Genomic DNA, 24,554 nt, shown 5'->3' with positions numbered 1-24,554 from the left:
GGCCTCACAAGTATTGGGAGGGCCCTTAAAGGAAAGGGAAAGACTGATAGTCATTTGGAGTCAGTCCTTGTCAATTTAGTTGCTGGTTGGTTGGTTTGTTTTTTTTCTTTACCCCTGAAAACATTCTCAGAGTAGCTTACAAACTACAGTTACAATAGTACAAAATCATTAAAATACTACAGTATTTCAATTGAGGAATTTACACCCAGATAAAACCTTGAAGTTAGCTTAAAAAGCAAATCCAAACAAAAACCTAAATATCCTAGCATAAAAATAATAAAGCAACAAAAGAAAACAAAGTGAAATTTAAAAGGGGTACTTCTGATAACAGGCTAGACTTTGCTTGTTGCCTAAAAGGTAGCACTAACATATCAGAATAGGGGTGGCTCTCCAGATGTTCTGAACTGCAGAAACCAGCATTCTTCATTATTAACTGTGGTGGCGGGTATGTTGGAAACTGTAGTTCAGCAGCAAAGTTTCCCATCTCTACATCTGCCCAAAAAGTGACGTTCCAACATAACTGGAACGTCTGGCAGTCATCTAACCTATGAAGAAAGAGTTCAAAAGATGATCTTCACCAAATGTTAGGTGAGTATAAGAAAAACGCTCTCTTCTATATCTTTCTTCCACCTTCTGGTGATTTCCAGAAACATTGAACTATATGATCAAAAGACTGGCTAGGAAATGTGGTCCAGCATAACTGGTGGGGACAAGTTAAAGTTTTGAAAGTCAGATCTGCTTCCTGAATGGTGCTAGGAAACAACCTAAAAGCCACTGCAACTCTGTTAACACTAGCTCAATATCATAATGGAAATCAGAATCAGTTTTCAATCCCATGATTACAGTTCCTGAGAAGAAGCAGAGCACAGCTTTAAAAAACAGATTCTGAATAATAAGCACCAACCAATCAACCAGTTAACCAATGGAAGTATCTACTGACAAAGAAATATTATAATGCAACTATATTCCAGATTTATATTTTTCAAAAATTCTCTTTTAGCAAATTCATATGAATTCATCTGCCAATAACAGCAGATAATCATAGAGAATGTTTTAAGTTACTCAAGTAATAAGGATCATTTTTCATGCAATAATAAGATACGGAAACATTGGGTAGGAGATAATATTCTAGCTCTCTTTCAGAGAAGCTTGTTCATATTACCAGTCTGATCAAGGAACACCAAATAAGTTTCTAGGAATCTTTTATGTTCGAAGTCTTATGTCTCTCCAGTCTCTGCCAAATTAAGGCAAAGATAGGAAGCTGTATTTAAAAGCACTTTCTGAATCACCAACTCCTGGTCTGACCTGACTCTTTTCACTCTGTGAAAAACAAGATAATGTGTGCACATCTTAAAATGCTACTGACCTGTAGTAATCCTCTTGTGTAGGAAGTGGCACCCCATGTAGAGGGTGATGGGCATGTAACCACTGCTGCTGTTCCAGGGCCAAGCGCTGCAGCTCTGCTGACTGTGCATGCATAGCTTGGAGCTGGTGTGCTGCAGACATTGGGGCAGACAGAGAGCCAGGCAGGTCTCTGTAGGGGGCAGCTGCAGACAAAAGTAAAAAGACAGAACAATAAATTGCAACTGGTTCCAACATGGACCCAATTCAGGGGCCGTGGGATCATTGCTTAGGAAAACACAATATAAAGAGGAATTTCAGGTCTCTTTACCTTCCATAGGACAAAGAAGAGTCAATGTCAGCACTGGCTAATTTTTCACAAAGAAAAGACATGTGCAGAAGTTTTCCTTTGTGTATCGCTCCCAGGCAGAAGATGCTCTGCTGTTCTCTTTGCGGTTGACCCTATTTTTGATCTTCCTTCAAAACTACATCTAGACTCCAGTCCAGATCCGGGGAATGTCTTTCTTGAATATTGCTCACAAGTCCTACACCATAGGCTCACAATTTTAAATGCATTTATTTCATTATTTTAATAAATTGAATTTTAATACAGGTGAAAACCAGTTCTGGTGTCAGTTAGCTTTTCACTTGTAGATCAGCATAAGCTTACAATCCTTAGAAAGTACTTTGGGGAAAATACTACCTACTTTCCCCTTGTATTCCCAGACATCAATTCAGACTATTTATGGGACTACTTGCTTCTGATTATTTCTGCCTGTCTGACAGGGCAGGCACAGTCTGTCCCTTCAGTGAAACAGCACTGAGAACTAGGAAATCTCCCTTCTTTGTCTTCTGGGTCAGCCTCCCCCCTGAAATGCAAATACTCCTCACTCTCCCTGCCCCCTTTCTGGAAACCCTTAAAGACCTGGATTTTTCTAAGGCACTGAGACCTGAGATCTTAAGGAGAAGAGCTTGACATCTATAGTATGACTGGATTATCATTTTTAGGAGACTGCCTTGTTGCTTATTTCTTGCTTCCGTTTTGCGTACTGAGCTGCCTATCCTAAAATTGAGATGGACAGCTCCATAACTTGCATAGTCTGTTTAAAAATAAACAGGTGACAGACTTGACTTATTTTAAAAATCAGATAATTCATGAAGAATATATCTGAGAACACCAGTCCCTAAGGTATTCCTCTCCTTATCATTCCTTCTGTTCCAGACTTGGGCACTCACCCATTTTCTCAATCCATTTTCTCTACTGCTATTCCTTCCCCCCCCCCCCCAAAAAAAAGATTCTAGATGCCTTTCTGTCTTGGTTGATGTCATATTTTCCCCAGTTCTTAAAGTTCTTACCAAAAAGCTGGTGGCGCAGCACTTCGTTTTCATGGAGTGGGTGAGGCAGAAGTGGATTAGGTATAGTGCCCGCTGGGTAGGGTATTCGGGTGAGATGTGACCCAGAAGCCAGTGGATCGATAAGAGGGTGAACTGAGGCAGAAGCTGCAGAGGAGAGATTAGTTTTTAGGTAAAGGCGGAAGAAGGGGGGGGAACAATACTATAATGCAGAGTTCCCCAACCTTTCTGGCTTTGCAGACCAGTGGGGGGGGGGCTGAAGAGCGGATGGTTCCATGTGAGCGGCGGGCAAGCGCACGCAGAGCTCCATTTGCACGAGTGGCGGGCATGCGTGCCTGCTGCTCGTGCAAGTGGGGATGCATGCAGGCTGGTGCTCACCCTCACTTCCACGGCCCGGGTCCAAACGGCTCACGGTCCAGTAGTGGGCCACGGCCTGGAGGTTGAGGACCCCTGCTATAATGTATGTGTAGGAAATGAGGAATTTGAATGCACTAAGTTCCTTGTATTCAGATTAATTAATTATATATATAAAACATTCTTTCTCTAATCTTACCATATGGTATGAAAACACTGTTTTTATATAAAAGGCCAATTCTGAAAGAACAGTGGCTTACCTCGCAGTCAGACAATTCGTGCCCGAGGTAAGGCCAGTCTTGTTTGTGCAAATACTCATATTAATACTTGTATGTAAATATTCCACAGCTTAGCCCACTTGCTTATTGCTTTAGATAGAGTATATAGTCCTAATCATGATTTCATCAAAATTAGAAAAAAAAAATGGAAGATAAAGCTCAGAGAAAGAAAGAAAGAAAGGAAGGAAGGAAGGAAGGAAGGAAGGAAGGAAGGAAGGAAGGAAGGAGAAAGAAAGAAAGAAAGAGAGAGACAGAGAGAAAGAAAGAAAGAAAGAAAAAGAAAGAAAGAAAGAAAGAGAAAGAAAGAAAGAAAGAAAGAAAGAAAGAAGAAAGGGACCTTGAAAGCTTTCTTGAGGTATTCAGAATTCAATTTTAGTTATCAATCATAGGTTACAAATACAGAGATTATAATTAATTCACTGACATTTCTGAGTGATAGGTCTACCACAGTTGCTGAGACTTAATTCTCACTCAGCAAACCTGTTGCTGAGCTCTTAAGAAGAAAAGTGTTATATAACTAAGAGACTCTCCACCCACCAACATTTCACGTAAGCTGAAAATGAGCACCTCAAGGAGAACGGCTCAATCCCCGAGTTCTCCCTGACGTGCTAGTTTTCCCTTGCACAGGAATTCCGTGTTCAATCTGTTTCTGCTAAAGTGTCCAATCAGGTGAGGTTCCAAAGACATTCTAGTGAGAATTCAACAGTTCCAAAGATATACATTTCCAGACTGTGCTGGAGGCCAAGGAATCTCCTCACCTGCATGGATAGCGTCCTGCTGGTGGAGATGGAGGTGGGAGTGGATGTGGGAGTGCTGGTGATGATGGGGAGTCACATTGAGCATCTGCAGCCGAGCCAAGGGGTCGTTGCTCAGAGCAGCTACTCTCTCGGCATGCTGCCGTTCAGCTGCTAATCGCTCAGCATAAGACATGTCAGGGCGCAAAGCTGGGCCAGCCGCCAGGGCTAGCCGTTCTCGCTCCAGGTGGCCCAGCCCTGGATGGAAGGGAAAAGCAGGATGGAGGCCTGGACCTGCCTGGAGAGCCAACCCCCCATGCCGTGGGAAAGGATCCATTGCAGCACTGGGCACAGCATGGAGCTGCTCCAACTCGGCTGGTTTAACTTCAAAGCCCGGCTTAAGACGCTCACGCAGGTCGCGATCCCTGAGATCTCGTTCACGGGCTTCCCGTTCTCGCAATTCTCTCTCCCGCGTGGCTGGGTCACTGCTGTAGATGGCTGGCACATTGTAACCAAGCAGTCCTGGATCAACTGCACCCAGCGGGACATAGAAGGGGTGATTCCGGTTGCTTGGAGACATGACGTGAGGCCGGGCGTACTCACTGAGGGTGCGAAGGGCTGGCGTGTCAGGACCCAGATATGGTGGGACAGTCGCTACAGCGCTGCCTTGCTCAAAAGATGGGCGATGAGGAACAGGGCCAAGAGATGGACAATCCACTGGTCGGCCCTCTTGGGCAACTTTCTGCAAGAGAAGAATAAATAGATCATTTAGCAAGACTTGTTCTGAGTGCCAAGGGTATTGTGTGATATGTGTCAGCACATCTGCCTTCTGACACACTTGGCCGTTTGTAAACATAGGTAGCATAGTCAACGCTAACTGACAGCAGCTCTTCGAAAACCTCAGACAGGGATATGTCTGATTTTGCGCTTCTATTATACTTTCAGAGGGGAAGCCAAGCATCAAAGGAAGAGTTTCTGCATGCAGCTGGCGTTTACTTACCACACTTCGCTCCAGTTCCCTTTCTTTCTCCCTTTCCCGTTCTTTCTCCCTTTCTCGCTCTTTCTCTTCCCTGGCCTTCTGTTCAGCCTCTCTACGCACTTTCTCAACAAGATCAGCTCGTTTCTTGGCCAGCTTGGAGCCATCCAGGGGCACAAAATAGAGATCAGTTCGTGAACAAGAATTAAAGCCACGATCCAGATGTTTGTTGAACCTGGGTGAGAGAGAAACCCGAATATCTCAGCCTCCCTATGAACTCACCCTGGGTAAACCCCAATTCTTCAAGAAAAACAGCACAAGATTATTTGACCTGCAAAAATTGCAAGCATTAGGCCCAATGACACAACAATTTAAATTTTGCATTGTTTATCCTGCTTCAATTTCTTGTGAGCGGCGCAGTGGCTTAGAGGTGAAGACGCTTGCTTCCCACTTGGAAGGTTGAGAGTTCAATCCTAGGCAACGGCAGATATTTCTCTATCAGGATGCAAAGAGAAAATACCTGCTGCGAACTCTGCATGGGCATTAAGAAATGGCTTCTGGTTATAAACGCTCAGCTCCATTCAATCACCCTGACGCCACCCCGATAAAAGGGATTAAAGGGTGGTAAAAAGAAAAACATTCTGCTTCTATTTCTTGAATAGAGAGGTAAAATCAGAAGCCATACAAAGCACTATAATTTATAAAGTCCATCAGAAATTCCTTTCCAACAGTGGTTCTAACTTTTGAGATTTTAACAAGCTCTGTCATATGCAGAGCTTTTAGAAATGGGTGATGTACGAATAGAAATCAATTAAATATGCATGGCCATGGGGCAATGGGCGAACTCTGTCCCTACAGGGGTATTCCAAGCCCACTTTCTGATTTTTCAGCTTTCATGGAAGAAATCTTCTCCATCATCATTCTGTTCTGCTGAATTCTGCAAATTCGATTGGTCAAAGAGGAGTTCCCTGGCCCCAGCCGCTTGATCTCCCTTCCCCATCCCGTTTCCTTGTGTTCCTTACCTGGCCGATTGGCTGGCGTGACTTGGTACATCCACCACTTTGGGAGCTGGGGAAGGACTCCGTATTGGAGGCATGGGGCTATCAGGGGGCTCATATTCCTCAGAAGGCTCTTGCTTGATTTGTGCAGCACTGAGTGGCAAGGGAGGCAAGGGCGGGGCGGGGGCAGCCATACTTCCAGAGGCAGGAGGGACAATGGGGGCTGGTGAGGAAGCCTTGTAGCCGCCTGCTGCCGGAGAAGAGCTTAACCGGTATCCTGGGGGTGTGGCTACACGGAAAGAGGATGCCGAGGATGCAGGAGGAGAGCCTGGCTTGTACGGCGCTGGCGGCTGGAAAGTAGGAGATGGAGAAGCTGTGCGCTTCCCGTAAGGAGCTGTGGTGGGGGCTCCAACTGGAGGTGATGCTGTCTTATACGGAGCTGTGGAAGAAGAGGCCATTGTAGTTATGACAGTGGAGAGGGTAACTGAAGCAGAAGTGACTGGGGGTCCAGCCCCATGTGCCGGTGAAGGTGGTGGTGGAAAGGCATAGGTGGCTGTGCTCTGCCCTTGAGGGTGGCTGCAGAGTCCAGAGAATGTCCCCTGTGATGATGATGAGGAAGAGGAGGAGGAAGAAGAGGAGGAGGAAGAGGAGGAACATGCAGAAGGAGCCTGACTGTATGTGGCATGGCTATGGGGTGGGTAGAGGCGTAGCCCATAGGCAGCATGAGGAGGAGGATGTGGACCTGGTTCTAATGGGTGGGAATAACTACCAGATGTCTGGGGTGTGGCAACTGCTGCTGGAGACAGACCAGCACCATTGCTGTGGTTGTGATGGTGCTGCTGCTGCGGCGGCGGCTGGTGATGAGTGGGCTGACCAGGAAAGGAGGCAGGAGGGTGAGAGTTAGTGTTCCCTAGTGTGCGACTGTATGGTGGTGGGCCTTGACTCCATACAGGCTGGGAGGGCATGGAGGGCTGAGTGTACTTGGGTGGTTGGCTGGATACAGAGAGGCTGCTGGGCGGTGGAAAGGAATGACCGTATGATGAGCTGTAACTGGGTAATGCCTGGGAAGGGGGAGGGAGGGGATACTGAGCAGAAGAGCTGGGAGGTGGAGGAGGCGGGGGGGCATAGGGATAACGAGAAGGGACAGATGACTTATCCTGCCCTATTGGATGGGGCGATGAAAGATGTCCACTTAATGCTTGCCCCACCACCCCTGGTGAGCTGGAGGTCACAGTCATGTTATTGAGAGGGCGCAGAGCTGGAGGGGGGGGCAGATTGGCTAGCACATGGGGGAAAGTGGCCGCAGATGAAGGAATTATTGACGGGGAATTGTTTGGAGGTGTCTTCTGAGGAGGCAAGCCACCTGCCACAGGAGTTAATGAAATAGGAGTAGTTGGGGGTGGGTTGTGCTTAGTACTGAGGGACTGCTCACGCACACTTGGTGTTGGTATTCCCACTCCTGCACTCACAACTTTGGGCCCCAGTTGGACCACATTAGCACTGGGGTACAGAGAAGCGTGCATAGTGCAGGACGAAGAGGACGAAGAAGAGGGGGAGGAGGATGAGTTGGTGGAAGGAGTGGGAACTGGGGGGGCTTGACCCTGCGCCTGGAAAATCCTTGAAGCCTGGGCTTCAATTTGAGATTGGTAACCACTTGGGGGGCCCTGAGGATGAACCTCCCCTGGTAAGCTGAAGCTGGCTTCTGGGGGACGGGCAAGGCCCTCTGTCAGGGCAGCTGGTGAGGGGCTCTGGGGAAAGAGTGGGGGGTGATGATAAGAGCGAGGGGGTCCTTGTGAAAGCACAGAGGAGGAATCAGAATCATTCTCCACACTGCCGGGGCTATAGACACTGGGAGAGGTGCTTCGATTATCTTGGTCAATGTCTCGTGGGTCACTGCTTGTCTCATCGTTGAAGCTATGGCCATCTAGGCTGTCCACATCTGAAGGAGACTGTGGTCTTGGCAGCTCCTAAGATTTAAGAAAAGCAATGAGTACTCAGCAGATACTCTTTCAGGGATATTAAAAGAGGCCTTGCTAGGTAAGCTATGGAGCTATGTTAAAAGAAGACTTGCAATTAGGTATAGGAAATGCTGCCTCATTTTTGTGTGAATAATCAGCTATCTTGATAAGGAATGGAAAATATAACCACAACTGTCAAATATCATGATAGACCAGAGGTGAATATTTAACAGAATAACAGAGTTGGAAGGAACCTTGGAGGTCTTCTAGTCCAACCCCCTGCTCAGGCAGGAAACCCTATACCATTTCAGACATGTCCAGTCTCTTCTTTAAAACTTCCAGTATTGGAGTATCCACAACTTCTGGAGGCAAGTAGTTCCACCGCCTAATTGTTCTGTCAGGAAATTTCTCCTTTTGTCTAGGTCGGTTCTTGGCTAGATGAGCTTAGGAAAACAATCTGGGGATGTTTGGAGCTGAGCCATCCTGAGGAAGAAGAGTTGTAGAGAAAAAACCTACTTCTGTTTTAGTTTTCTTTGCAGCATTGGTATCCTCTCCTTCACTCTCCGAAATCTCCTCTGATCGACTTTGCTTGTTTCCTTTAGGAGCCATTGTTTCTTCCACACGACCTTTCTGCAAGACAAATGGACACAGGGGAAGGGACATATTGCAGGGCAAAAAAAAAGTAAATATCATTTTTTTCAGTGTTAAATTTTCTGTTTAGCTGCAGAAAATGTAACATAATTTACATGCAACTAAGGTTAATTGAATCACACAGGAGACTCCAGTATTGCACAGATTAATGTCCTGGCCGAGAAAGTATCAGACCGCTAAACACCCAATCGGATTTAGGGCAGATTAGGCAACTGATGGTGGAGGTTATGTGGATTAACAAATAAACAATAATTGCCTTAAAGAGGAAGGACCTTCAAACTCTAATCAATGTTCTTGCAAACAGCTGAAAATTCTACCTTGGTAGTTTGTCGCGATTTCTCAGCTTTGCCATCACTGCTGGAAGTACTGACACCACCAGGAGATGCTCGACCCCGTGTTCTGAGCTCCTCTCGGGGCCCCGGAGTCTCCTTCTTTCGACCACTCCTCATTGACATCTTTTGAGAAAGCAGGCAATTATTTTATTTCAGGTTTTTACACCTCCTTCCCATTCTTCCCTGTCTCCTGATCTGAACTTCCCTGCCTCTTCTCAGTTTGGATTTTCATCATGCATAGAGCTATCCCCCCTACCAATATCTTTGTATCTGGATTCAAAATCTCCAGGTAGGACAGCTCAATCAATCTCATTGTCTACAATGATTTTGTCTTTACAGATGTTTGTCTAAAGTATTGTTTACCAGTGAGGCAAGGGAAAGACTTTACATTAAGCATTATTAATAGCAAAATACTGTGCATTTCATGCGGTGTAGATTTAAAATAAAAATATCTGAATGGAATTTTGTAGCTCTGGGGTGTATAAAAAAGTGCAAACTGTCTTACAACCCCTTCTTCTCATTATAGTCTTTCTACTGATTCAGTGTGGGAGAACAATTTGGTGTCATACATTTTTCCCCCCTGCCTTAGTGAAATACAGGGGTCTGCTAAATTAAGGCACGGATGATTACCATCCATGTACAGTTACTTCCTGGTTATGCTGTCTTATACTGCAAAACCAGTATATTGTTACGTACTTAGTGCTACAGCTGATAAGCTTGGAAGTTTAAGTTGTATAGGTTAGCTTAAAGTAATGAAGAGGACAAATTATCTTAGATTGTCTATTTTAATCAGATTTAAATTGTTGATTATCATTAAAGGTCTGGTTTTGATCCTTTATGGTTCATGAAACATGCTCATGGCAGAAAAACTTTCCTACATCTGCTCTTCTTTCCCTGTAGAATCTAACAATATCTGTCTATGCATGTTCTAGATCAGTGTTTCTCAACCTTGACAATTTTAAGGCATGTGGACTTCAACTCCCAGAATTCCACAGCCAGCATTGGGAGTTGAAGTCCACATGCCTTAAAATTGTCAAGGTTGAGAAACACGGTTCTAGATGTACCCTAAGGGAGATCCTCAAACCTGGCCAATCCATGAATTGCAGAATGTTTGCCAGTGTCTAGAAACCAAATGGCAAGATCTTCAAAAATATTTGAGGATGATTAAAGCATCCATTCATTAATTGGTGGAACCCAATGTTTGTTAATAGAATAGACACAGTAGAAATTCAAGGATATGTTAGTTTCTTTTTGAAGGTAATTTTGGCTCAGGTTTACTAATACAAGATGAAAGGAATAAGATTTCTTTTTTAAAAAAAAACTTTCCCTCAAGGAGTGATTAATAATTCTTTTCATGGAATGGCTAAGTAGCATTACTTTATACTGAACTTTGTGGAGTGTGTCTTTTGTTATATTAAATTTGCAGTTATTGTAGAACTTCAAAGATGAATTATTACTTAATCAAAATTCTGTAACTACAGTATAAATAAAATCGTAGTTTTATTTTCTTACTACTTTTCTATTGCTATTCTCAAGATGACAGAGACAAGACACTTTAATGCTTATTTCCATCTGGACTTCGTAAATCACTCAGAATCAAATATAAACATGTTAATCCAAAAAGCCTTGAAACTTTTATAAACTTGGAAAAACTCATCCACTATGTTTTTATGATTGAACCACGGAAATCCACACCCCAGCCTCTTTACTATATCAGGTACAGGTGGTCCTCGACTTACAACAGTTCCTTTAGTGACCATTCAAAGTTATAATGACACTGAAAAAGTGACTTATGACCATTTTTCACACTTATAACCATTGCAGCATCCCTATGATCACATGATCAAAATTCAGATGCTTGGAACTGATTCATATTTATGAAAATTGCAGCATTCTGGGGGGAGGGGTCATGTGATCCCCTTTTGCCACCTTCTGACAAACAACCATGTTACTAACTTAATAACTACAGTGATTCATTTAACAACTGTGGCAAGAAAAATCATAACATAGGCCAAAATTCCCTTAACAAGTGTCTCACTTAGCAACAAAAATTGTGAGCTTGTTTGTGGTCATTAAATCGAGGACCACCTGTACTCATGAATGAAATGTTCACACTTCAATAGCTCCCCAATTATTTAAATTTAGGAATCCCAAGACATTCCTAAAGATTGTAAATACTTCTATATAATGCTTCTGTTGTTTTCTAAATGTATTCTCTCTCGCAGCCATCTGGTCTAACACCAGGGACTTTTATGTTCTTAATAAAATAAAATTCTTTTTATTCTTATTATATATTCTTATTTTTATTTCATCCCACTTACAGAATCTTTATTCTGTCGAGTCTTCATTCTTTTGGGTGTAGGGTCCCCATTCTCCTTCGTCCGGGTGGATGAAAACATTAACTTTAGTACCTTTTCCCACTCTGCTATTCCTTGAGGGATTGAGGTAAGAGCCTCAAATAATTACACTCCTCAGAAAAACTAGTCAGCAAGAAACCTTATCCAGGTATGCAATGAGTTCCGGACAATTTCTAAAACAGAGAATATGGTTGGGGGGAAAAAAAAGTTAGAAAATGTTATATGAATTAGACTCAGACTGTTCAATAAAACTATTTAAAACTTAAAAGTGCATATTAGATGGCATACTAAAGCTTCTCTCTGAAATATCACCAATTTACATATTTCTACAATAATGGAGGAAAACCAGAATATTATTTATTTACAATTCATTTTCTCCATAACTGATGACATTATTAACGGCTTAAAATGCCAAGAAATGCTGACACTTTAATTGTGGTTGTTTCTGCTTGTTTATTTTGCAGCTTTTATGATAATAGGTATTTGCGCTCTAATTATACTGTCTTGTTCAATATCATTCTGAATATAGAATTTCAATATAAAGTAGCTTTAATATTTGTTTAATCCATGTTACATATAACCGTGTAAATTCCTAAATAACCTTGACTCCATCAACAGACACCATGTTAGTGCTATGACAGAGAAAATACAACATGGAGCATAAGAATGATAGGGTTGGAAGGGATCTTAGGGTCTTTCAGTCCAACCTCCTGCTCAAGCAGGACACCTTACATCAGACATGTCAAACACAAGGGGGGCGGATGTGGCCCGCAAAGTGGTTTCATGTGGCCCACAAAGCCATCCTGGAAACAGTGAGGGAACAGCCCCCGCTGCTTTGGCCCTGGCCGGCCGGGAGCCAATGTACAATTTTGTGGTGGTGGCCATCTATGCTGAAATGCATTCAGTCTTAGCTCCACAAGGCCGTCCAGAAACAGCGAGGAACCAGCCCCTGCTGCGTCGGCCCCACCTCCTGGGTGCATGCTGGGGAGGTGTCACCCTTTGTGAGGAATGAAGAAATGCACCATGCCTTGGCGCTTGCCCCAGTCCCACCCCCTTCTGCCAGAGACCCTCAGATCTGTCCCACTCCTGCCCAGGCTCCCACAGGCACCCTTGACGTGAACGATGTAGAGCTGGCCATGCCCACCCAGTAAGCCACACCCACTCCATCCACACCCACCCGGCCCCCCAAGGGCAACCGGAATGCTGATGCGGCCCTCAATGAAATTGAGTTTGACACTCCTGCCTTACATCATTCCAACATATGGCTTTCCAATCTCTTCTTGAAAACCTGCAGTGATGGAGGACCTACAACTCCAGAAGGCAAGCTATTCCATTGATTAATTGTTCTTACTGTCACAAAGTTTCTCCTTAGTTCTAGGTTTTAACTCTACGTTGGATCTTCCACCCATTACTTCTTGTCCTGCCCTTAAGTGCTTTGGAGAATAGATTGGCCTCTTCTTCTCTGTGACAGCCCCTGAAGCATTAGAAGAGACTATCATATCACCCCTTGTCCTTCTCTCTGTTACTAGACAAACCTAGTTCCCTCAGCCATTTGTTGTATGGTTTAGCCTGGGATCCCTTATTATCTTTGTTGCTCTTCTCTGCACTCTTTCTAAAGTATCAACATCTTTTCTTGTATCATCTATTCTAGACCAAAACTAGACATAGTATTCCAAGTGTGTCCTCAGTAGTGCAATATAAATATTAACCTGGTACAACTTTATTGACATTCAAATGGTTCATATGTATCTCAAAAGAAAAATAAATAAATAAAGCTTTTGTAACCATTTGCAGGATCTGGGCTTGCACAAACCCCCACCTTTCATGCCTCTTTTCAGCCTCTTTATTTAATCTGACAGTGAGATGTGCAGTTAAGTACCATTTTACATGGCATGAGAAGTGCTGCCTATGTCGCTTGGATCAAGTCCACCTGTAGCAACGAAGCCATTTAAAATGAGGTTTGTGTTCACACGACCTAACAATTCAGATATTTCTTCACACCTTCAGCTTTCTTGGCAACAATGACAGTCCTTTAATAATGTTGTATTATTCAGCAATACATTGAATTGAATTCTGGAATATTTGGGCCTATTTGTGAACCTTCAGTTGGTCTAATACAGTATTAGTCAGTTACCTCAATATATTTACTGTCAGCCAAAGAGTGTCGGTTGGCAGGAACTAGAAGATGGGCTTTTTCCACATTGGCCCCTGCTCTATGGAACATCCTCCCACTGGAGATTAGAATGGCCCCAAAGCCTGTTAGCCTTTCGTAAAGCCCTAAAAACCTGCCTATGTTCCCAAGCCTGGGACCTGGAATGTGTCAAGGGCCCTTTTTCCTGGCTATATTGCTAACTGGCTAAGTATCTCAGCTGCTATATATATATATATATATATATATATATATATATATATATATATATATATATATATGTAGGTCTTTGGTTGTTCGGGTTTTCTCCCACGTAAAATTGGAAGTGTCTTGGCGACGTTTCGACGAAGTCCCATTCGTCATCTTCAGGCTGGTGCTTTCAGCTTCGTGCTTCGAAGCTGAAAACACCAGCCTGAAGATGACGAATGGGACTTCGTCGAAACGTCGCCAAGACACTTCCAATTTTACGCGGGAGAAAACCCGATACATACACGAAAACCTCAGAAAACCTATATATATATATATATATATATATATATATATATATATATATATATATATATATATATATATATATATATATTGGATGTTTCTATTATTTTAAAATGTTTTTAGTATTTTCATTGTAATATATATATTTTAATTGTAAGCCATTGACAGGAAGGAAGGAAGGAAGGAAGGAAGGAAGGAAGGGGAAAGGGAAGGAGAGAGAGAGATTAGAGAGAAAGAAAGATTTGGGCTTTCTTTCCCAATGCCAATGTAGTTTGTGCTGGGGTTTCATGTGACTTGGAAAATATCAAATTTAGCCATTTAGCTATGAGATCATACACAAGACAGAGAAGATTTACAATACCCAAGTGGAAACTGTATTCTCTTTGAGGATACATAATTTATCTATTTGACTAAAATTGACTTTTCCTACTTGGGACAACAGCTTAAAATTTGCTTTTTTTACAATGACAAAGAAAATAAGCTTTAAAAAAAAGAAGCTATGAGAAGAGTATGGACACATAAAACTCTACCCAATTAGATTTTGTTGAGGTTGAAGACTAAAAGATCAAGTCCAAGGTTTCCACTTGTGGTTTTTAAAGGAGGGTTGAATGAGGACAGAGGTAATATAAAACTGTCCAGGATGGAATTTCTAAGCACAGAAAGACTCAATAATTAGGATGTTTGTGTAAGACAATGATAATACTCATATAGAGCTGGAATCTTTGATTGTTTTCCAACAAAGCCTTGAATATAACAAGTTCAATTATGTATTGTAACTTATTTGTAAAAGAGTAGTAATAATCTGTGCCAACAAAGGATAACTAGGATGGAGAAAATATGGAATGGGAAATTCTGAAAACAAATGTTAATATTATAGAGTAATCACAATTCTGCTGAAGTCAGTAGATACAGGGAAATATTCTAGTAACAGTAACTCCTATAGTGGCAATAATTTTATTAGGCCAATGGAAATTTCACACAAAGTGGCAAGCTTTCAACTGGCAAAATGTTTTTACTGGCAAAATGTTAAAAGTCCAGACAACAGTCATATCAGATGAAGAATATGTACTTTGAAACAACATATTTATTGAATAATCTTACTTCATTATTACAGTATATCATAAAATACAGATTAAAATACAGAACATATGGACCTGATTACCGACTCTTTTATTCTCGTATGGATTTTGGATCATACATTTCTATCTGCCTCTTCTTTTTTAATTCTGATAACACAATTAAGGAAACAGGGCTTATCAGTAGAATCCTGAAAAATGTTTATTATTTTTGGGGGAAGAAGTCATTTTAAAAGAAGAATATTGCTCATTTAAGTATGAAACTTTTATTATTGATCCTCACTATTTTACAAAGTAAGAGATCTCCAAATAACCCAATAGGCAAAGTTATTATATGATAAGAAATTCTCCTGTACAAGGGTCACTGGAGTCAAATAAGAGCACAATAGTTCTCCTTTTAATATAGCTTGCACCAAAAAATTTCCAACTGAATTGAACACATAAGCATGTTCTAATATCAACTGTCTCGGGGAAAAAAAGCCTGGGAGATTTAAAATAGAAAGATAGCACAAATTTATTCCTTTAAAAATTAATCTGAGGATGCTATCCTATGCCCACTCTTTAATTTATTATTTCTAGCCTGTCTGTCTTGTTCACACAGCCCTTTGAAGGAAATACCACCAAACTCAATTACATTTAAGTAAACATGCATAAGCCTAGGCGTAAAGAATGATTCACTTGCACCAGGCAAAACATTAAGAGAGATGAAAACAAGTACAAATTGTACACAACAGCATGCTACCTGTAGTACTCAGCGAAAAAATGTGGATAGCTAAGCATTTCATGCTCCCTCCTACTCCAAATTTCCTTTTTTCATATTAAAAATATGCACTCTCAAATATTAAACACAGGATTAGAACCAAGCAAGAAAGATGGCATAAAGTTCCATTTCTAATGTTAATTTTATTTCTTATAACTTACAAAACACCTTTTCACCGTAGCATGTTTTATTTGTTTAAGCTTTCCAGTCAAATTCTCCAGTTAATTTTTTTCATATGGAGTATTATACTACTGTGTAAAATTGTAGGCAATTGCATACACTTCTGTGGGACTTTTGTTTCTACACTGTATCTCAGTAATAATGATGTGACACTAGAATATATGTTGGTGTGCTCTCCTCGCTTTGAAATGTTTCTCCATGTTATGCAACACCATTTCAGTGCAAACGTGGTTGGCCTGGCAGAAGCAAATAAGCATTAATATATGACAGAGACTCTTCTAACTTTAGTTACTATGATGTGCAATATCCCTGAGACAAGATTTATCTGTACCACATTTGGAAGGTTAACTTATTTATGACATGGAATGGATATGATAATAGTGAGCTATCCTGGAGATAGTACCAATCTGTCAGGATTATGAAGATAATATACAGTAACAACAATGAGCACTCTAAACAAGTACAGGTAGTCTTCAACTTACAACAGTTCTTTTAGTGACCATTCAAAGTTACAATGGCACTGAAAAAAGTGACATGACTTTTTCACACTTATGACCACTGCAGCATCCCCATGGTCACATGATCAAAATTCAGATGCTTGGCATCTGGTTCACATTTATGACATATTAATGTCCTGGGGGTCATATGATCAGCTTTTGTGACCTTCTGACAAGCAAAGTCAATGGGGGAAGCCAAATTCACTTAACAACCATGTTACTAACTTAATAATTGCCATGGTTCACTTAACAACAGTGGCAAGTAAAGTCATAAAACGGAGCACAACTCACTTAACAAATGTTTCACTTAGCAACATAAGTTTTGAACTCAATTGTGGTCGTTGAGGACTACCTGTAAGGTCTTTGTCAAGTCAAATTCAACTTCTAGGAATATGTCCATATGGTTTTCCTTGCAACAATTTGAAAGTGGGGATTTTTATTTTTATTTTTTTACTGCCAAGTTAATCTATGGACTTAAAGTCTCCTGGTGGTCTCCTGTTCAAGAATTAGCAAAGTCTAACCTTACTCTGAAATTGGTCAAGATAGTTTCAAAATAATATTAATATTTTATTATTTTAGGAATAACTTCTAATTGTGAAACTTCACTTATTCTGCAAATATTAAATATTAAAATTGCTTCAGTATTAGTTCAAGAGACACCTCAATGCTTTGAATCCATGAAAACAAATCTGAACAGAATTTTACATTTTAATAGCAAATTCATTATAATTGTAATTACAAGCCCTTTGAGGTCCCAAGAATCACTGACATTACCGATATAAGAGAATATTAGTGTCTCAGGGTTAAACTGTGGAATCCTTGGTGTTGTCTATGTTTGGTTACTTATCTGCAGATGTTTCATTATGAAACTAGGTAACATCATTAGTGCTAGCAATGAATTATAATGAAACATCTGCAAGAAAAATGCTTCAGGAAACCTTTTTAACAGGAACAGAAATCTATTTCAAGACAATGTGCCTAGGATTTAAGCCTCCACAATTATGGTGTACCACTGCAGAAATTCTCTGGTGGATATAGGTAAGGGCAGGCATCATGAGCCACAGAAACAAGAATGTTTGTGTGAGCCAACATAGATCAGATGGGTTTCATATCACAATTCAGCACAGAACCATTAGATTAGAGTAGCTGACTAAATATAAGCAGTATGGAAACTATTAATATAGTAGGATTTGAGGACTTCATTTGAAAACATGTAATTGCTGCCTTCACACCTTGTGTTAACACAAGTATGTTATTTTACACATTCATACAGGATGTTATAGGAGTGCTATACAATATGTGTGCTTTCTGAGGCCAAAATTGCAGAATGATAGATTTGAGTTCATAAATGCGGACTACTATATTTTCTTGAAAGCAAGAATGGTATAATTGCAAAACTGGGGTCCAATAGTGAAAATAATTTTTGTTGGAAAGAAAGAGTTGTGAGAAACCAAACTGCACAAAAAACATGAGGGATGGATTAATTACACCCTCCATTCTTTCTAGTATGGAGACAAACTGATTCTTATTTTGGGGGGTGGCCTAGGCCTAAAAGGATGCTGGACTTAGCAAAAAGATTTGGGATAATGAAGGTACCAGATAACCAAGATCAAAATGGCAGTTTGTGATCCAACAAACTGTAAGATTGGTCACATTCTGACAAGAGAGTTTGAATATGTATAAAGACAATTTCTAGAAGATTATTTTAGAAATGGGAAATTCAAATACAGTGTTCTTTCATCTTAAACTCAGTGTAAATTATTTAGTTTTTTAGATACCGTTCCCACATAGAGTGAAACACATAATATCTAAAGGATTTCTATTTATTTCACCTCAACAATTATGCCAACTTCTTGTATTCAGCTGTTTCAATTTTCTCTGCCTCTTTTTTTTGCTTAAAATCTGTTTATTATATATTTCAAAATATATCTGAAATAAACCGGAATTCCAATTACTGTCTGTGTTATGAAGTTCACTGGGTGACCTTGAGAAAGTAACTGTTCTCCTTATTAGTCTAAATTACATGATTGTTTGGAGAATAAAATTAAATATTATGCTTTCAGCTCCATATGTAATAAGTAAAATAATGTTACATCATTTTTGTATCTAATTTATAAATTGTATTTAATACTATTTTTAGAATGGCTTTGAGACTATGATTTTCATATTGTTTTAATAGATGTCTTAAGAGGTTCAAGGACTCTTATAAGATAAAATGTTAGGAAGAAATAATAATGCCACAATAATACCCTTTTTCTTTTCAAGTAGGCATCATGCCATACACAATAAAGATATTAAGAAAAAATGACAAATTTGAGACAAAAGCATTTCTTTAGAAATTGAAAAAAATACAGAAAACACTAAAAAGCATCACTAGACTTAAAAATCTAAAGGAAAATAAATAAGATTTATTTCTAAGTCAACTTTTGTGGAATTCTTTTCCGAAAAGGAAATGAACCTCTGCTATAGTATAATTGGAATAATAAAAAAATAATAATATGGTAGTGGCTAATATCGTACTGAAAAGTCTTCTGGGCCCTTCATTAGCTTTTGCTTTCTCTGGAATATTTTTTCTTGTGTTAATATTTTTAAATACAGGGATACTTTGAATGTTATTGCGCTTTGCTTTATTGTTCTTTGCAGATACTGTATTTTTTTAACAAGATCCTCCACTAGCAAAAATATTGACTCATTGAAGTCTCAAATGATGATTACCATTTTTTATCAATAGAGTATTTTTTAATTAAGGCACGAACATTTTTAGATATTATGCTACTGCACATTTAAGACTGCATTATAGTAAAAGCATAACTTTTATATGCACTGGAAAACTAAAAAAATGTGTGTCTCACTTTATTGAGATAGTTTATTGCGATATTCAGTTTATTGCGATATTCAGTTTATTGTGGTGGGTTGGAACTAAACATGCAATATCTCTGAGCTATGCCTGTATTAAGCCAGAGCATTCACTGCCTGGCCTGAAAAAGGATAACAATATTCTTATTCTGATATTCATAATATAAAGTCTTCACTTATATATGGCACTGATTTATCTACAGCAGTTTATTCTAGGGCCTCAGACAACTGGGTTCCTTATTCCAAATTGTGCCCCATGGTTTAAACTACTATAAAGATGACCTAGAATTACTGAGGTGTAATATACATAAAAGGTACAGTTTGACACAAATGGAACCAAGTGTGCTGAAACCCATCTTACTAATACAAATTTCATGGCTGAGCATAAATTTTAAAAAACCCTCCCTATTTACGATCCTGTAATTCTTTAATTCGATGTAGAGTCAGATGCGACTGGATGGAACTGAGCGTTTACTGGCTGCAAAGAAAATATATTTGCTGCAAACTCTGTGTAGCATTAGGAATGGCTGAGCATAAATGGCACCTCAAAAACCTTCAACCTATTTGGGGACAATTAAAAGCAATGTTTCAACAAAGGTCATCAGGAGAGAGATAAATTAGCCAACAAAGTAGTACCCAACAGTGAGAAACTTTTTTTTCCACAGTCTTCTGTAGACAATTTATTATTCTTCATCCTTCGATATTTCTTAAGAACTTGTGTTGTTCTTGGGTGAAGGGGGGGGGAGTGGCCAACAGAAACACAGATAAATAAAATGAAACATTTATAGGAAATTCAGCAAACTTGCCTTTTTTTAAAGAGACTAAGAAAAAGAAACATTTTACTCCCCCCCCCAAAAAAACCAACAACCCTGTGGGATACGATAGGCTGACAGCATACAACTTGCTCAAAAGCACCAAGTTAGCTTTCATCGTTGAGGATAGGCTTCATCCTGAATCTCTGAGATACCCACCCGCTCAACAATTTTATGATTCTCAACAATGACTTCTATAAACATTTCAGCTCATTTATACAACAAACATTCTTCAAGAAGTATACTATGTCAGATGAAGTAAACATGCACACTTCCAAAATTACTGGAAATCAAGGCATAGTCTTCTTCAGTCTTACTTCTTAAAGCCCTCTTGGAGGACAAGTGAACAATAGGAACTACTCAGTGACAAGACATATGGGAGGAAAAAGAATCCTTATTCATGAAGAACCTGAGATGAAGAAAAAATTCAGTGGTCATCTTATCAAAGCCTTTGGTCTGCAGAAAAATATGGTTTATTCTAGTACAGCCAACATTTCTGTTCTTGAACAAACCTCAGAAAGGAGACCACAACATCTTCTAGATCAGTGATGGCGAACCTTTTAGAGACCGAGTGCCCAAAAACTGGCCTCGCCCCTGTTCCACCCCCTGCCCTGCCCCGCCCCCACCCCATCCCCCAGCCCACCTGCCCACAGGGCCACTCACTGCCTCCAGGGCCCACCACAGATTGCCCAGGCAGCCCAGCAGCGCCACGGCGGCCACGCCCTCTGCCCGCACCCCGCAGCATCAACTATGCGGGATGGGGCATGAAGGCAGAGTCTTGTCTATGCTGCGGGCTGCCATGTCCTTGGCTGCCCTGCTCCGTGTGGGCCATGCTCGGGGGCGACTCTCCTCCAGGGGCCTGCTGGTGAGGAGGGGGTCGTGGGGGGAGGCGAGGTTGGGGCAACGGCACATATGCCCACAGAGAGGGTTCCGAGTGCCGCCTCTGGCACGCGTGCCATAGGTTCGCCACCACTGTTCTAGATGGTTTGCCAGGTTTTTTTTTAATTCTCAACTCTGACCCATACAACTTATAATCTGTAAGCAAGTGCTTGATAACCTTAGTTTTCCTACTCTAAATCAGAAAACCCCAATATGAAATGTATAGATTACCACATATGGTAGCAGACAAACTATCTTTGGCATATCACAAATTGTTAGACCATTTCAGGTGAAACAGACTGCAATCCATTCAACTGATACACACACACACACAGAGAGAGAGAGAGAGAGAGAGAGAGAATAGCTGCACAATGTTTTGGGATTTTTCTTCCCATTGGTAGCTCTATGATCTCACTACCTAAGAGCACCTCTAGCGGTACCAGAAGGGATCATAAGAGACAACCAAATAAAAGGAAACCTTGTGGTGTTTGAAGGATTCAACGGAATCATTTGCATATACAGAGCAGAAAATCCTTACAGTAATCTCCCTATCAATAACACTATCCGGTGGAAAATCTCTTGCACATATCCCACTGAAAGAGTACAGTAAATTCTTTTTTTTTAATCCAAAATTCACTTATCTTTACCTTTACTTCACAACATTTCTACAGTTTAGCTTAGTTTCACCCCTTTGATAGTTGTTCCCAACTGTGAAAAGTCTAATTTCTCTTACTCCTCTATCCCAGTTTATTTGCTCCTCTGCCATATAACATCAACACAGAAATAAATCCATACATGTATATCCCTTGATTCTATGAGGAAACACTGAAATTCCAAGGATCAAAACCACTATTAAGGAAGGGTAAAGTGATTCAACTTGGGTAATCGAGTACAAACTATTATCCAAGAGCACCAAACAATAGTTAATTATTATACTTTTACCTTCACTAATGAGCATCATTTGGATTTTCTGCTTAAAACACCAAAACACATTTAATTCTATTCCTTCCCTTGTTTTCCTTTAATTTTTATCCAATCCCTATTTCTTCTCTCTATCATTCTCTAAATACATAAAGAGAAACAGATCATAAAGTAGATTTGGCCACCATGCACAATGCAATCTATCTAGACATACACACACACATAGCAAAAATAATAAAATATACAACCATTTTAAAGATGAAAATACCAACTGACAGATGTTATAACCTAGTAGAAGATTTACTCTCCCGATCCCCCACTCAGGTTTGTATTCTTATTTTATGTGGCAAATGAAGGAGCTCAAGGAACCAGGGGTGGAGACACTGATTTCTTCTGGAGCAATGTGGATTCTTCCTTATGGTTTTGTGGAGGTGACCTTTCCAAGAGTCAGTAGACAATGGGACTGACCACATCAGTCTACCCAGGATGGAACTTTTTGGTTGCATAGTCTTATTAAAGAAGAGTATAGACTCAGAGCCAGGGAACTCAAAGTTCAAATTTAACCTCAGCCCTTCATTCGTTTATGAAAATCTTTACCTTCTATGTGTAATAGAAAACTGGCCTGCTTCTCTGGGCTGCATCTAACATGCTAAGTAATCATGTTAAGTATTCAGAGTTGAGAAGACATCTGCTAGGCTTTCGAAAGGCATATGAAAAGGAAAGAAACAGCAAAAAAAAAAAGCTTTAGAGAGAAGTGTCTGCTCTTTGATTCTAGTCAGTGTCTCTTCTATGAAACCAGAAACCTTTCTGGAAGAGACTGAGAGGCCACCCAACCCTCATTCAAAGGAAACCTCCTTCCTAGAGAAGAACACATATGCATTGGGTCTCTTTCTTCTATTTCATCCTATGCTCCCAGATAAGGGTTTTACAAGTTCCACGAAGCCTGTGGGATTTGTGAGCTATCAGACCTGACTTTACTCCTGCCATCTATGAATGGGGCTGTTAGACCAAAATCTTTAGAGAAGGTATTCTAAGGATCGGATTCCTGATCCTACGGAGATACATGGCCTCCAAGAGCACCGAGGGCTTCAGACATCTGACACGTTTATAACACCGAGGAGGTTCTACAGAGCCAGGAGTTTCTCTTGACTGTTCTAGTTATCAGATGGAAGGTGACTTGTTTTGCGAGGCCCACGATAAATAGGGATGGACTTGTTCTGCAGGGATTCCAAGAGTTGGCCATTTCTGTTTTAGGAAGCTGTTCGGGACATACTCTTCTTGGATTTTCAAAGATCTCCCGTGTCTTCCGCAGAGCGCTCTATGTGTGGACAAGGAGGTCGTATTTCTCCCAGATACAGCGAGAGATCTGCGCGAGTGTCGCCGTGCGAATGCCTTTATAGGACGACCTGAAGGGGGTCAAACCTTCTCACCCGGTGCGTCGTGTTAATTAAGCCCACTTTTATCTAGCTTTCTGACAGCCCCCTTTCCTTCTTCTGGCTCCCCTTCAGCTAATCCTCCTACACAGCGATGGAGAACAGATCTCCGTCCGCCACCTACCCCCCATAGAGCAGAGAATGGATACGAGCAGGCGAGGGAGAAGGCATTAGGAGTTGCACTTACCGGGCTCCGGAAGGGAGGTCGAAGGAAGGAAGGAAGGAATGAAGAAGAAGTGGAGGAGAGACTCAAGAGAGTCAGCTGTAGCAACCAGCAGCTCCTCCTTCCTTTCCTCCTTGTTCCCGGGACTTCAAAGATCGGGGAGCGGGAAAAGAGAACCGCGCTCCAAGCGGTGTCTGTCAGCGGCGTCCCCCCCCCCCCAGCGCCCCCGGGTTCAGGCGCCGCCGCCCGTGCCTGTGCGCTCGCCCATCGCAGCGCCCTCTCGCCGCCTGCTGCCTTGGCCGCCTCCCATTTCCGAAGAGCTCAGGACGCACAAGCGGCCCCCTCCCCTCTCCTCCCCCTCTTTTCTTCCCCCTCCCCCGCCTCTCTCCTGCCAACAACGCCCCCCGCGAAAGAGAGCATCGATTGCACCGGGCGACGGCGCTGGGCGGAATATCTTGGCTCCTTAAGGAAAATGGTGGGGAGGCCGCAGAAGCCCGGGCACATTATATAACGCCTTTCAAAAGGGGGAGGGGAGGACTGTGGGTGAACAAGGGGGCCTTGAAGGCACGGCAAAGTAATGGAGTTGAATGTAAGGAAGGAAAGGCGAAAGGAAAAATGAACACTCCCCGCCACGCCAGGCCATCGCCTCGCGCCCGAAAGCAGCCCTCATGCTGTAGCGGGTGTGTTTTGCAGGCCCCGTCGCAATTCACGAGTATCTACTTGAGAATCGTCTCCTTTCCTTTTAATGTATTTATCACCAAATCTCTCGAGCTTGTGTAAAAAACGGAGCTGCACGGGCTCTCGCCCCCCTAGACCTTCTCTTTCGAGTAATAATGGTTGTTTTTGTTATCGCCCCCTCTTCTCCGGTGCATTCGCCGAAATCGGGGAGGCGGGTATTTAAAAAGAATCTACGTAGGCCTTTAAAATGTCTGAGAATAAGAAAGGAGCTTGCAAGGAAGGCAGGCTAAAAATGGGGGAAGAATATTAATTTGTCTACGGCGAGT

The 24,554-nt window shown here is 41.4% G+C and overlaps 1 protein-coding gene across 3 annotated transcripts in view; it reads right to left on the bottom strand.

Moving 5' to 3' along the window:
• Window positions 1–24,554, bottom strand: part of ATN1 (atrophin 1) — a 58,249-nt gene that overhangs the window by 3,088 nt on the left and 30,607 nt on the right. The window contains exons 1-9 of one of the 3 annotated variants that reach the window (XM_039338766.1): window positions 23,575–23,858; window positions 11,297–11,505; window positions 8,961–9,098; window positions 8,509–8,622; window positions 6,059–8,001; window positions 5,061–5,271; window positions 4,085–4,802; window positions 2,698–2,841; window positions 1,367–1,547 (exon numbers count right to left, since the gene is read on the bottom strand). In XM_039338766.1, the coding sequence (XP_039194700.1) occupies window positions 1,367–1,547; window positions 2,698–2,841; window positions 4,085–4,802; window positions 5,061–5,271; window positions 6,059–8,001; window positions 8,509–8,622; window positions 8,961–9,098; window positions 11,297–11,374 (3,527 nt within the window). In that variant the 5' untranslated portion in view covers window positions 11,375–11,505; window positions 23,575–23,858. Of the gene's footprint in view, window positions 1–1,366; window positions 1,548–2,697; window positions 2,842–4,084; window positions 4,803–5,060; window positions 5,272–6,058; window positions 8,002–8,508; window positions 8,623–8,960; window positions 9,099–11,296; window positions 11,506–23,574; window positions 23,859–24,554 lie in introns of those variants that run through there. The other 2 variants (XM_039338768.1, XM_039338767.1) reach the window with 2 other exon arrangements.

The sequence above is a fragment of the Crotalus tigris genome, unplaced genomic scaffold, assembly GCF_016545835.1.
Source record: "Crotalus tigris isolate CLP2741 ecotype Arizona unplaced genomic scaffold, ASM1654583v1 scf7180000017716.2861928, whole genome shotgun sequence".
In the NCBI taxonomy this organism is placed as follows: Eukaryota; Metazoa; Chordata; class Lepidosauria; order Squamata; family Viperidae; genus Crotalus; species Crotalus tigris.
Note: the sequence above shows the minus strand (reverse complement) of the source record. Positions and strands in the feature narration are given on the sequence as shown.